The sequence below is a fragment of the Phalacrocorax carbo genome, chromosome 5 (assembly GCF_963921805.1).
Source record: "Phalacrocorax carbo chromosome 5, bPhaCar2.1, whole genome shotgun sequence".
Taxonomy (NCBI): Eukaryota; Metazoa; Chordata; class Aves; order Suliformes; family Phalacrocoracidae; genus Phalacrocorax; species Phalacrocorax carbo.
In genome coordinates, this window is record NC_087517.1 from 33166519 (window position 1) to 33180305 (window position 13787).

The 13787-nt window shown below is 38.7% G+C and overlaps 1 protein-coding gene across 1 annotated transcript in view; it reads left to right on the top strand.

Moving 5' to 3' along the window:
* Nucleotides 1-13787, top strand: part of DNAH7 (dynein axonemal heavy chain 7) — a 122247-nt gene that overhangs the window by 15983 nt on the left and 92477 nt on the right. The window contains exons 13-18 of the mRNA XM_064451976.1: nt 117-385; nt 1349-1476; nt 1657-1735; nt 6306-6530; nt 7900-8046; nt 11773-12458. Of these exons, the coding sequence (XP_064308046.1) occupies nt 117-385; nt 1349-1476; nt 1657-1735; nt 6306-6530; nt 7900-8046; nt 11773-12458 (1534 nt within the window). The remainder of the gene's footprint in view (nt 1-116; nt 386-1348; nt 1477-1656; nt 1736-6305; nt 6531-7899; nt 8047-11772; nt 12459-13787) is intronic.

Genomic DNA, 13787 nt, shown 5'->3' on the forward strand with positions numbered 1-13787 from the left:
TAACGTTCAATTGATTTGTCTATCCTGTTTATCTTCCATGACACAACTGAGCTACAGGCATAACTGTAATATGAAAATGTGTTTGGGTTTTTGTGTGATTTTTTCAAAGCCAAAAGGTGAGTCCTCATCGACTGTCTTGAAGCCTGTTATCCTACATGAGATCTTGGATGAACATAAAAAGAGGATCAGAGAAGAAATTATCAAAGGAAGTGCTGCACCTGTGAAACATCTCAAGCTGTATGATAAGTACAGCTTCCTGATAAATAAACAAGCTGAACAAGATATTGATCAATTCCTGACAGAGGAACACAGCTTTGAAGAAATGAAGAGGGAAATTATAAAGTACCAGGAACTTGCGAAGGAAATAAAATATACTTCTAGGAAGGTAAATTAAAATAATATTCATAGTGATATAGATATAATTTTGATGTTGATTTTGTACTAAGAATGTTGTCAGTCACAGGTGATGATCATTAGCTGTAAGACAATTAAAGTGAAACAAAATTTCAGAAAAAGAGCTTTCAAGAGCTAGCATTTCTGGGGTGTAGGTGCCATACTTAAGTTAGACTTAGTTATTTTTGTTAGAAATGGTTTGGGGACTTCTGAAGGTATTCAGACTATGCTTCTCTTAGATGTGAAGGTGTAAGAGAAAGCGTGGGTCCAGCTACCTCCAAATTCCTTCCAAGCATCTAAGGCAGAGAGAGGATCCTTAATGTGAACTCCTTTTTTTTTTTGTCCCTGTAAGGGTATTCTATGGTAAGAAGCCTTTGTCCACCTATTCTGAAAAAGAACGTGGCAGACTAAAGTGGTTTTCCATAAATTGTTTCTCTCTAGCATTCAGTGCAAACCTCACTTCTGGAGAAACTAGTACTTACAGGCCTGTCATAAGGGCTTTTGTGTGTGGAAGTCAAGCTCACTTGCCTGCTAGTCAAAGAAAGCATTGAATTTAAAGACTCACTGGGAGGCAGAGTCCCTTTTTAATCCTGATGAATGTCACCTGTCTCTAACAGTAAAGCAAGATACCATGTTTTAGATATTTCTGAAACTCTGTAATTTCACCAGGCAACGTTCACTGCTACAGGCAGTAGATGTCCTTCCTTTCTGAGGAAGTAGATTATTTGTCAAGGTAAAAAGCAATGGAAGTCAGAGTTGTACAAAGCTCGATGTGCAGATACAGAAGAACAGTTATTCACAACTATAGCTTTTTCTTCTTCACTTGAAAGTTTTAAAAGCATTTTATGATTTCACTAAATTCCTAGGTGAGATCCCTGACATTCTGCTTAAGACAGTGAGAGAAAATAGGTAAAAGCTGTTCAATTTTCTGAAAAATGTTATGTTTGTATTGCAGCGTCTCCGTCTAGGAATGTTTGAATTACATTGTGATGAATTAATAAGTGCTTTGGTAAAGCGAGCAGATAATATTTGTGAAAAAGTTATTTCCAAGATATTCAAAGATCATCAGGGCGTAAATGTGAGGTAATTCCCAAACTGAAAATGTGTATTGAAATGTACTTAATTTTGTTTCTACTGTTGAATTGTTTTAATCCTTAAAGGATATGTTGATCTCAGTTTTGCTGTTAGAAATACACGTGATTTGTCCAAGGATGATTAAAGCAAAACACACGTGCCAAACTGGTTATTTTATACATTTTTCAGACTATGTGATGAGTTTGAGAGAATATCAGAGAAAGCCCTTACTACTCCTTCTAATACAGAGGAACTAATGGAACTTAAGGTACTTTTTTTTGTTTGGTTATTTTTTTTTTAATGAGTCCAAACAAGGAATGGTTACCAATACTACTGCTCTGGCCTTAAGCAGTAGCATATGCAAGTTGCCCCCTTTACAGGTATGATTCTGGCCTTAAGCTCACTGGCGCCATATCCGTATTACAAAATAGAAAAGGACAGGTCGTCTTTGACCATGAGGCTAAATGTCATAGCCTAGATATGTATACGTACAGCTAAACTATTTTCACCACCAGAACATCATGGTTGCAACCAGGCTGCTTATTTGGAACAGCCCTTTGTCTCTGCTGTCGTTTGCCGTATGCATTGGTATTATTGGCGAGGGTGCCGGTTGGCATGGACCAAAACCCTGTAGGGCAGCTAGCTGTCTTCAAAGTAGGGGGCTGTGCAGCCCAGGTGGTACACAAGACAATCCATTAGAGTAAGTGAAGGAAGTAGTAATTACTTTTTATTTTTAAAAAGTGAGACAGAAATTAAGCTTTACAAGTATTTAATATAGAGATTGACACTGGTGCCCTTACTCAGTTTGTATGTCAGAGGGTCCTGTATGTACGTGAGGTGTCCTCAGGAAAGAGTGGGTGTTCCACAGGGTGAAGGCATCCCCAGTGACACCTTCACTTGTTTGCTTACTTTCAGCATATTACTATGTATTGCAGTTTGTGTGCCCAGTTAAGGAGACTTGCAGATTATGTTACCTAATTTTAAATAACCTGACCCTCAAAATGAGCAAGTGGCTTAAACAGATTCCCTCAAAGAAACTGCAGATTGAAAATGCTAATAACGTGAGCACAAGTGATTAAAAAGAAAATGGCAGAGCTGACACTTCTGCTCCTAGTACGAGCTCTTAATTTTCCACATTACAAGTAAAAATAATGGTCTAATCAGATTTGACAAGTTGGCCAAAAAATTCCAAAATTTCTACGAAGACTATTAGAAATATGAATTTACATCCACTACCATTAATAATGAGCCTTGCCTGAAATGACTGTTATGCCTTGAGATATTAATGATAGTATGAATCCATCACACTTAGCAAGACATGTGAAAACTAAGCATCCAGATTGTAGAGAAACCTCAACAGTTTTTCCAGCGAAGTTTCAAGCCATGTGATACTGTACAAGATGTAATGATCCATGCTTAGAAGACTCAGAAGCTGCCTCTTATTTAATAGTGAAAATGCCACATACCATTGGGGAAACACTTGATCCTCCTGCTCTGGTAAAAATTGCTGAAATAATACATGAAAAACAATATGGTAACAAGCTAAAATGAATTCTTTGTCAGCAAATACTGTTGGAAGGTGCATGGAAAACATTGCTGAAGATGTGTAGAAACAAGTATTAGAACAAATTATACAGTGTGGGAGATTTGCTATACAGCTGGTTGAAAGTACAGATGTTTAACGTATCTCAGTTTATGGTATTTGCTAGATTCTATTTCAGTAATGAAATCCATGAAGAACTAGCTTTTTCTAAGATGCAAGAGGAAAGATGTATTAGAGAAAATATATTCTCAACAGTAAATGACTTCTTTAATAAAAGTAATGCTTTATGGAAAAACTGTTCAAGTGTAACCACTGATGACGTGGCCTCTCTGACCAGAATAAAAAAAGGATTCTGGGGTAAGGTTACAGAGGTAGCACCACATGTGAAATTCTCTCACTGCATCATTCATAAGCATGCTATGGCAGCAAAGACATTGTAGCCAGAAGTTCTGCAAGATCTTATCAATGTGGTTGATGTTATAAAATAAGCTCTCTAAATAGTAGAATCTTCATAATAGTTTGAATTGAGAGGGGGCGTGACCATGAAGATCTTTTGCACTGCGCAGATATTTGTTGGTTGTCTTGTGGCAAATTCCTTTAAAAGAGTTGTTGAACTCATGTTTGAGTTATGCATTTTTCTTTTACAAAAAGACAAGCGTTCCTAATTCTGCTGGCCTTTTGTGATGGCAAGTGGCTGTCAGTAATATGCTACCTAGCAGATGTTTTTGGTAAAATAATTACATTTAATCTACCTTCAAAGTAAAGGTGACATCTTTCAGAATGAATGAGATATTAACTTTTCAGAAGAAAATCCTGCTATGGAGGAGAGAGCATATTGAAAATGAGTGTTTGGAAATGTTTCCATTCTTATGTGATTTTGTTGCTGAAAACGATGTGTGCTCTCCTATAAAAAACTCACATCTGTACACTTTAAAAACTTGGAAGCAGAATTTTCTAACCTGTTTAAAAATCTGACAAAATGTTTCAGTCGGTTTTGGATGCATTTGTTAAAAATGCAAAAATGCAAGACCTTCCAGTTAGTTTGCAAGAACAACTGAGTGATGTCAGGGAAGATAAAAATTTACTAGATAAATACCTACAAAAGCCTTTGCATAATCAGTGGATGGGATCATGATTTCTTAAGGGCAACCAATGATGCAATTCTCCCATTTGGATCTATGTATCTTTGAGGAGTTGGGGTTGTGTTTTTTTTTAAAGCTAGAACAGCCATTAAAACAAAGTATTGAAATAAACTGAACTTCAAACCGGAACTTTGAATCTCTGAATCTCAATGTATTAAACCAGGAATAATGAGGCATATTCAATCATATTGCTCTCACTAAAATTATTAATAATAGTGGAAAGCAAAAAGGTTTCTGTAAAATTAATAAAAATTATTTAATATATTGTTTAATTAATCCTCATTTAATACTTTCTTCATGTCTATTGTTCATGTTTTATTGTGTACATAATATGTTAGTACAGTAGTAGTATGTGCGTATAATCTATAAATAAACATATATTGGGAGTGCATGCTCAAAAATTTCTTACTGATAAGGATGTGTGATGAAGAAAGTTTGGAGACCGCTGCTGTAGGGGAACATGTTAGCAAGCGGTGTGGCTGGCTGGAACGCTGATTGAGCCTGTTAGTAATATAGCTATTACCTGGAAATTTTCTCACTGATTTTCACAAAGACTCAATATCCATTCCCAATGTCCTAAATGAACGAAAGAGTTGAAACCTGAGATGTAGGGAACTTTAATATGTATTTAATTCTTCACATGAAGACTTTAAAAGCACTCATTGGTAAGTTGTATGAAGTAATTTTGCCTTTATATCCTTTGTTGAGTGATCATTTAAAATGTAGCAGGTGTAGGGTTTGCAGTTTGGTAACTGTAAAATCCCATCTCTTCACTTAAAAGTACCACTTCTGTAATCAACACCCTGCTGTTTCTTTGATGTATTCAGGCTCCAGTTTAGTGAAGCACTTACATTCACACTTGAAATGTAACCTGTCTTAGTCTTTTGCTGTCTGCAAAGTTCTGATATATGTGCCCAATATTAAATGTGTGGAATAGGTAAGTGCTTAAAATAAATTGAGTGCTTGAGTAGTTGGCTGAATTGGGATCTGAGTGATTTGAATTTTTGCTACAATGAAGTTTAACATAGACTATAACTGGGGTAATTTTTTCAAGTAAAAATTAGTGTTTAGAAGTGTAACTCTGTGCTATCTGAGAATGTGATGCCTTTAAAATGCATACTTGTTATGCTATAATTTTGTGTTGGAGAACAAATAAATTGCATGTTAGCATGTATAGCATGTAATATTATACCAGCATCAAACCCCTTCTAATAGTTCTTCCATCTCATTGCTGAAAAGGTGTATTAGTCTTTGTCTGGTGTATTCTTTTAATAGCTAATTGTTCTCTAGGTCCATAGCAATTAATATAGTCTGAAGCATAGAAACTACTGTTAAAAGAGCAGAAGCATGGATTTACTGGACAATTTATCCCTACCAAAAAATGTTTACAGTGATATCATTGTGTCATCATATTAAATTTTTGTGTATCTTCAACTGATGGATACCAAGTAATATTTACATACACTGCTATATTATTAATCTCTTCAGTTGGCCAGCATTTTCACTAATACAGTTCTTGTTAAGAGGCTTTCAGAGTGCTTCGTTATAGGTTGTTGTTTAAATTGGGCTGTGTTGCTGTTCTGTTAAGAGTACCATGTGGAATGCTACATGGATCAAGACAGTTTACTGCCAACTCTTGAGATCTAAAAGAAAAATGTAATTTTTATTTTAATCACAATGAGAGTACAGTGGCTCTCTATATTTCTAATATTCTTACTGCTAGGGAAGACCTAATCTTATGTTGGGCCATGCAGTGCTTCCCTTTCTGAAGTGTGTCCTTTTCTCTTGTGGTTGTTTTACTAATTTTACCTTGGTAGCACCATACTTTTTTTCTCAAACCTGCAACACTTACAACAGGCTGTCTGGATTGGCTTCCGTTAGTCCAAAAGCTTTGTGCATACAGCTTTACACATTCTTCTGAGTTTTAATAAATAATTAATAGAATAGATAGTAAGGCAATTGTATTAAGTCATATGCTGTAAAAATGGCTAATACCATGCCATTCCAAATAAATATCTTTCAGATCATATATTTCTAATTCTATTTAATTTTTCCTCATTAAAAATAAGCTTTTAAAGTATTAACTACTTCAGTCATTATTTTGGCGTTAAATTATATTAAAAATATCTTCCCTTTTGATTTCTGTTCTCTAGGCCTGTATACAGAAAGTGGAAACATGTGACATGCTTGAACTGGAGCAGAAATTAGTGGATGCTGTAAATCGTGTTGCTTTCCTGATAGAATGTGTCAGCCTTTCACCAGCAGACATTCGACTAAACAGTAGTGTTTTTCAATGGTATGCACGAATGCCAGATATCTTTGAAGGGCACAGAAAGATAATTAAAGAAAAAACAGATCAATTTCAAGGTGGTCTTAAGGTTTGTAATGACAATATTTTTAAAATCCTTGAACTACTAATTTTGAATGGTGCATAGGACATGAAATAATGCATGGAATAACCTCTTTTATTTTCCTATATATTTTTCAAAGAAGTTTGAAGATGTTTTTATATTATTCTTGATATTAACTAATTTTTGCCTGCTTTTTACTCATTTGCCTTTCCCATATCCACAAGTACTGCAAGACAAGCCACATATCACATTTTGCACTCCGAAAGCTCTTTGGTTACAGAGCTTCCGGTAATGCTGATGAAAGTTGTCTGTATGTGAAGTAGTAAAATTCAGATAAATCCTTTAAAGACATGTGTGTAGCTTGATTTATGCATGAGCAGTCCCTTTGAAGTCAATGGCAATATATGAAAATTCTATGACAGCTCAAAAAAAAAATATCTGCATTAATTTTTAAGTGTGATTTTGCTGTTAGGATAATGTCATATAAGATAGTTTTATAATGTAAGTGCATCCTGATTCAGGTTTGTTTTATTTGTTTTTATCTTTTAATCTCTTACACTTTACATCTGTTTTAGCTCTGTTAGAATTTTTCATTGTATTTACTAGGCTTTTACATTAGTTTGTTATATTTTCTAAGTGATGGGGCCTCTCCACAAGGATTGTTAATTACTAGGCTGCTGATTTGTTGCAGTTACAGCCTGTAGAGCTGTCTGCTTTGGCTTTCTTGTGCTCCTTAGTCTCATCATCATTTTGACTTAGATCACAGGTATTTTGAGACAGGGAACTTCTATGTTTATGCAGTGAGTTTAAAGAAGTAGCTGGTAAGTGTTAATGTGTTATAAATAAATATGCAACATAGACTCTGTTCTTGAAACATGTTATTGCTTTGTATAGTTTTATGCTTTGTTTCAGACATTGATTGCTACTGATACTCAATGTGAAATATGTTGTGGAGTTGTACATATGAGGTAAAAAAGCTATCCATGAACTGTGTGGCTTTAAGAGACACCTCTGTCAGTCATTTGACTGATCCTGTTATTCTATTTTAGTTTGAGATATACTATGAGTTTGAATTTAGATATGTATTATTGGCCTGCTGACTATGTACATCACAGGCAACAGAAATTTCTATGTCCAACGATACCCTATAATGTAGAACCCAAAGTCGCATGTGTCAGCCCAAGAAGTCACTGCAGGTAACAGTAAGATTCCGGGAAAGTTCTATAATTTGGGTGGAATAGATTCTCATGTGCAGATATGTTGGATGTCTTGTATTTTCTGCAAGTATAAAGTTTCCTATTATAGCAAATCAGAATAGTTATTCCATTTTTTAACAGAAATTTATTGTGATTTTAAAAATTATTATATGCTATGTGCTTGCTTGACATTTAATTAGATACGCTGTGAACAATTTGTTGAGGAACTGAAAAGCTACTCTAAGCAGGTTGAAGAACTTAGCACTTTTGGAGATATTCAGGAAGTCAACAGGTATCTGAAGAAAGCTCAAGCACTAAATACAAAATTGGATCTTGCTGCTGATAAGGTACAGATTATAGTCTAAACTAGTCCAGTAGTATAAATTGTAAATCTTAACATTTGTGTTATCAGAATCAACAGTTTGCTTAGTAATGCAGTTACTGAGATGTAGCAAAATAATTCTTAATTCAGCTATGAAATATTTTTACATGATTTGTGCATTAAACTGCAAAGTTACTGAGCACAGTAATTTGTTACTATATGGTCTTGAGTAAATACAGCAGCACTTTGCACATTGAAAGAGTAGATTAGGTTTATGCAAGTTTGCCTAGAAACTATACTTCTATGTTTTTGGAAATGCAATTCCTGATGCTCATTATTACCTCCTGTCTGTTAAAGCCTCCATGGTACTACAAGTTGTAGAGCAATCACAGAATCACAGGTTGGAAGGGACCTCAGGGATCATCTAGTCCGTTTTGAGGCTGGTGCCAGCGGTGGAATTTTGGTTTTTTTGATCATGGGCCAGTTTACATGGCACCAGGCCAGCTGGAGACAGATGGGGTTCACCTGTCACAAAGGGGGAAAAGGATTCTGGCTCAGGAGTTAGCAGGCCTCATTGAGAGGGCTTTAAACTAGACATGAAGGGGGAAGGGGATAAAACCAGGCTTGCTAGGAATGAGCCTGTGGGGTGGCATGCCTGTGTTAGAGAAGAGATCAATAGATCAACTGAAGTGCATTTATACCAATGCACACAGCATGGGCAATAAACAGGAGAGGCTGGAAGCCATTGCATGCCAGGGAAACTATGATGTGGTCGCCATCACAGAAACATGGTGGGATGACTCGCACAACTGGAGCACTGCAATGGGTGGCTACAAGCTCTTTAGAAGGGACAGGCACGAAAGGAGAGGTGGAGGGGTAGCCTTGTATGTTAGAGAGTGTTTTGACTGTCTAGAACTCAACGACGGTAATGATAAGGTTGAGTGCTTATGGGTGAGGATCAGGGGGAAGGCAAGTAAGGGAGACATCCTGGTGAGAGTCTGTTATAGACCACCCAACCAGGATGAGGAGACAGATGAAGTATTCTACAAGCAGTTGCCTGAAGTCTCACAATCTCTAGCCCTTGTTCTCGTGGGAGACTTCAACTTATCAGATATCTGCTGGAAATACATCACAGCAGAGAGAAAGCAGTATTGGAGATTCCCGGAGTGTGTGGGAGATAACTTCCTGATGCAGCAGGTGAGCGAGCCAACAAGGGGAGGTGCCCCGCTGGACCTGCTGTTTACAAACAGAGAAGGCCTGGGCCTGGTGGGTAATGTGGTGGTTGGAGGCTGTCTTGGGCTCAGTGACCATGACATGATAGAGCTCTTGATTCTTGGAGAAGTAAGGAAGAGGGTCAGCAAAACTATTACCCTGAAATTCAGAAGGGCAGATTTGGATTGTTAAAGGAGTCTGGTTAACAGAGTCCCTTGGAAGGCAGTCCTGAAGGGCAAAGGAGTCCAGGAAGGCTGGATGTTATTAAAGAAGGAAGTCTCAAAGGCACAGGAGCAGGCTGTCCCCATGTGCCATAAGTCGAGCAGGCAGGGGAGAAGACCACCTTGGCTGAATAGGGAGCTTTGGCTGGAACTCAAGAAAAAAAAGGAGAGCTTGCCACCTTTGGAAGAAGGGGCAGGTGACTGAAGAGGACTACAAGGATGTTGTGAGGTTATGCAGGAAAAGGATTAGGAAGGCGAAGGCCCAGCTAGAACTTAAAGTAGCCGCTGCTGTTAAAGATAACAAAAAATATTTTTATAAATACATCAGTGACAAAAGGAGGGCCAGGGAGGATCTCCCTCCTTTGTTGGATGTGGAAGGTAACCTTGCCAGGGAAGACGAGGAGAAGGCTGAGGTACTTAATGCTTTCTTTGCCTCAGTCTTTAATAGTCAGACTGGTCATCCTCAGGGTTGGCGGGCTCCTGTGATGGGAGATGGAGACAGTATGCAGAATGAAGTCCCAGTTGTTGAAGAGGTGGCAGTCACCGACCTGCTCCTTCACCTGGATGTTCACAAGTCCACGGGGCCGGATGGGATCCACCCAAGGATACTGAGGGAGCTGGCAGAGGAGCTCACAAAGCCACTCTCCATCATTTATCAGCAGTCCTGGTCAACCGGGGAGGTCCCAGATGACTGGAAACTAGCGAATGTGACATCCCTCTACAAGGAGGGTTGGAAGGAGGATCCGGGGAACTACGGGCCTGTCAGCCTGACCTCGGTGCCAGGAAAGGTCATGGAGCAGATCATCTTGAACACCATTATGCAGCACATGCGGGACACCCAGGGGATCGGGCTCAGCCAGCATGGGTTTATGAAAGGGAGGTCCTGCCTCACTAACGTGGTCTCCTCCTATGATAAGGTGACCCGCTTAGTGGATGAGGGGAAGGCTGTGGATATTGCCTACTTGGACTTTAGTAAGGCCTTTGGCACTGTCTCCCACAGCATTCTCCTGGAGAAGGTGGCTGCTCACGGTTTGGGCAAGTGCACTCTGCGCTGGGTTAAAAACTGGCTGGACGGCCGAGGCCAGAGAGTGGTAGTGAATGGAGTCAAATCTGGTTGGCGGCCAGTCAGGAGTGGCATTCCCCAGGGCTCAGTGTTGGGGCCAGTCCTGTTCAATATCTTCATTGATGGTCTGGATGAGGGGATTGAGTGCACCCTCAGTAAGTCTGCAGACGACACCAAGCTGGAGGGCAGGAAGGCCCTGCAGAGGGACCTGGACAGGCTGGATCGTTGGGCTGGAGCCAATGGTATGAGATTCAACAAGGCCAAGTGCCGGGTCCTGCACTTGGGTCACAACAACCCCATGCAATGCTACAGGCTTGGGGAGGAGTGGCTGGAGAGCTGCCTGGAGGAAAATGATCTGGGGGTGTTGGTTGACAGCTGGCTGAACATGAGCTGGCAGCGTGCTCAGGTGGCCAAGTAGGCCAACAGCATCCTGGCTTGTATCAGGAATAGCATGGCCAGCAGGAGCAGGGAGGTGATAGTACCCCTGTACTTGGCACTGGTGAGGCCACACCTCGAGTATTGTGTTCAGTTTTGGTCCCCTCAGTGCAAGAAGGCCATTGAGGTGCTGGAGCGTGTCCAGAAAAGGGCAACAAAGTTGGTGAAGGGTCTAGAGAACAAGTCTTATGAGGAGCGGCTGAAGGAATTGGGGTTTTTTAGTCCGGAGAAGAGGAGGCTGAGGGGAGACCTTATCGCTCTCTACAACTACCTGAAAGGAGGTTGTAGCGAGGCAGGGGTTGGTCTCTTCTCCCTAGTAACAAGCGACAGGATGAGAGGAAATGGCCTGAAGTTGTGCCAGGGGAAGTTTAGGTTGGATATTAGGAAAAACTTCTTCACCAAAAGGGTTGTCAGGCATTGGAACAGGCTCCCAGGGAGATGGTGGAGTCTCCATCCCTGGAGGTATTTAAAAGAAGGGCAGATGTGGTGCTTGAGGATATGGTTTATTGGTGGACTTGACAGTGATAGGTTAGCAGTTGGACTCAATGATCTTAAGGGTCTTTTCCAACCTTAAGGATTCTATGTTTTTAAACCTCTAACTGTGTTCCTCTATTGTGTAGCATGAGTAGTGAGCTGTTACTATTAAAGAATCCTCTAACTACAGTCAATGGCAGCAATTGCATAATAGATTGGTTTAGTAATTAGGAACTTAATGTGAAGCTTGTTGAAGACACTAGAAAACCTCCCTAATCCCTTTAGTGAGGACCTGGTATCACAGGCAGTTTTGTTTGTATTTCAGACTTCACTTATGTCTTAACAGATTGATCAGTTTAATTCAGAAGAAGAGTCCTTTGGATGGCAAGTATCTCGGTACCCTCAGCATAAAAACATCCGGAATACTCTTGCTCCATACCTTCATCTCTATGATATGGCTGTGGAATTCCACAGAAAACACAAAGACTGGACAGAGGGATCACTTACAGAAGTGAATCCAGATGAAGTAGAGGTAGATGTAGGAAACTACTGGCATGGACTGTATAAACTAGAAAAAGCCTTCCATGATTCACCAAATGCATTAGGAATAACAAGACAGGTTAAATCAAAAGTAGAGGAATTCAGATGCCACGTTCCTCTAATCCAGGTGATTTGCAATCCTGGTTTGCAAGAAAGGCACTGGGAAGAGATGTCAAAAATTGCTGGTTTACCACTCTCTCCTTCTGAAGACTCCAATGTCTTGTCATATATTAATTTGCATCTTCAACCATTCCTAGAGAAGTTTGAGACCATCAGTGAAACAGCCAGCAAAGAACATTCACTTGAGAAAGCTTTATTGAAAATGATTTCTGAATGGGATCAAATGGAGTTCACTCTTATTGCCTATAGAGAAACAGGAACCCATATTTTGTCATCTGTAGATGATATTCAGATGTTATTGGATGACCACATTGTCAAAACTCAGACTATGAGAGGATCTCCATTCATTAAGCATTATGAAAAGAGAATAAGGTAATTTTTTTTCCTAATAAAGTCACTAAGTAATGTTACCAAATAAGAAATCTCTTCTGCTTAATCTAAAGCATAGGGACTTCAAATGCTTTTGTTTCTCCTCCCTAAGCAGTGAATTAATCTCATTTTAAAGGGCTAAAGCTTTTGTCCCATGTCAGCTACATGCTATTTAATTTCATAAAGCTGATTTTTACTTTAACAATATGGGAAGTGCTAATATATTGGAGAGGTTGTTAAACATTTTTAATGCTCTTTGATACTTAATGCACCAGATGCATCATAACATTACCTCTGTTTTGCCAGATAAAACACATCTGAGGTGCAGATGGAAAGGTGGTAGACTAAGAGAATATGGTTAAAACTACTGAATCTTTTAGCTCTTCGACAATTAAAAATGTTAGGGCTTGTGTAAGGGAGATGAAGAAAATGAAAACAACAAATTTCAGGGAAGTGATGAAAGGGTGGTTTTTGTTGCTTTTTCTTTTTTCTAAAGCAGAAAATTAAATTCCAAAAGTTAGCATTGCAAGTTAAAAATTCTGTACTTCCATCTTTGAGCATAGATTTTAATCTGATTTTACTCTTTCCTCATTAAATACTTTACTTGCTTCTTAAATCCCCCAAACATATCCATATTGTAGAAAACAAAAAATCTTTCATCTGAATTTTGGCTATAATTATCCAACTATATAGGTACCTCCAAACTCCCATTAACCTGCAAAAATGCTATTTCAGATTTCAGCACATATTCAATAAATATGAGTACGTATACATACATGTATGTTCTGATAGGTAATAATTACCTAATTACTACTGTACTCTAGTGTAAGAGTTCTTTATCTGTTAATGTAAAAAGGTAGGGTTTGCTTATTTAAAAAGAGTAAGTGCACCCTGGTAATTTCTTCAGAGATTTTTGGTGACTGACAGCATTTGTAATAATACAAGGCATTACTATAACTTCAGTCTTTCAGATCTAGGCTATTACACAATGGTTGCTTTCTCAATAACCCAACAAAACATGTAGAATTCTGGATTGCTGCCAGAGATTATACCAAGTTCCTAGTCTTAATTTTTGGGTATTTTTGGTGTAAGCAAATAAACTGACGTGCCTAGCTTTCCTCTTTGAAGGCTGCATTTTTCTCTACCTTTTGGTAGAAGCAAAATCACCAAAGATGAGGTATCAATACCTAAAAGATGAAAGAGGGACTTTTGGTAGAGGAGAAGGTGCATGCAAGCAAAGCTGTCTGTTGTTTAGAATTTGTGGCAGGTAAATGAAGGAAGGAGGAAGTTAAGTATCTTTTCAGATGTATCGTTTTACAGAACTCAGTGCAG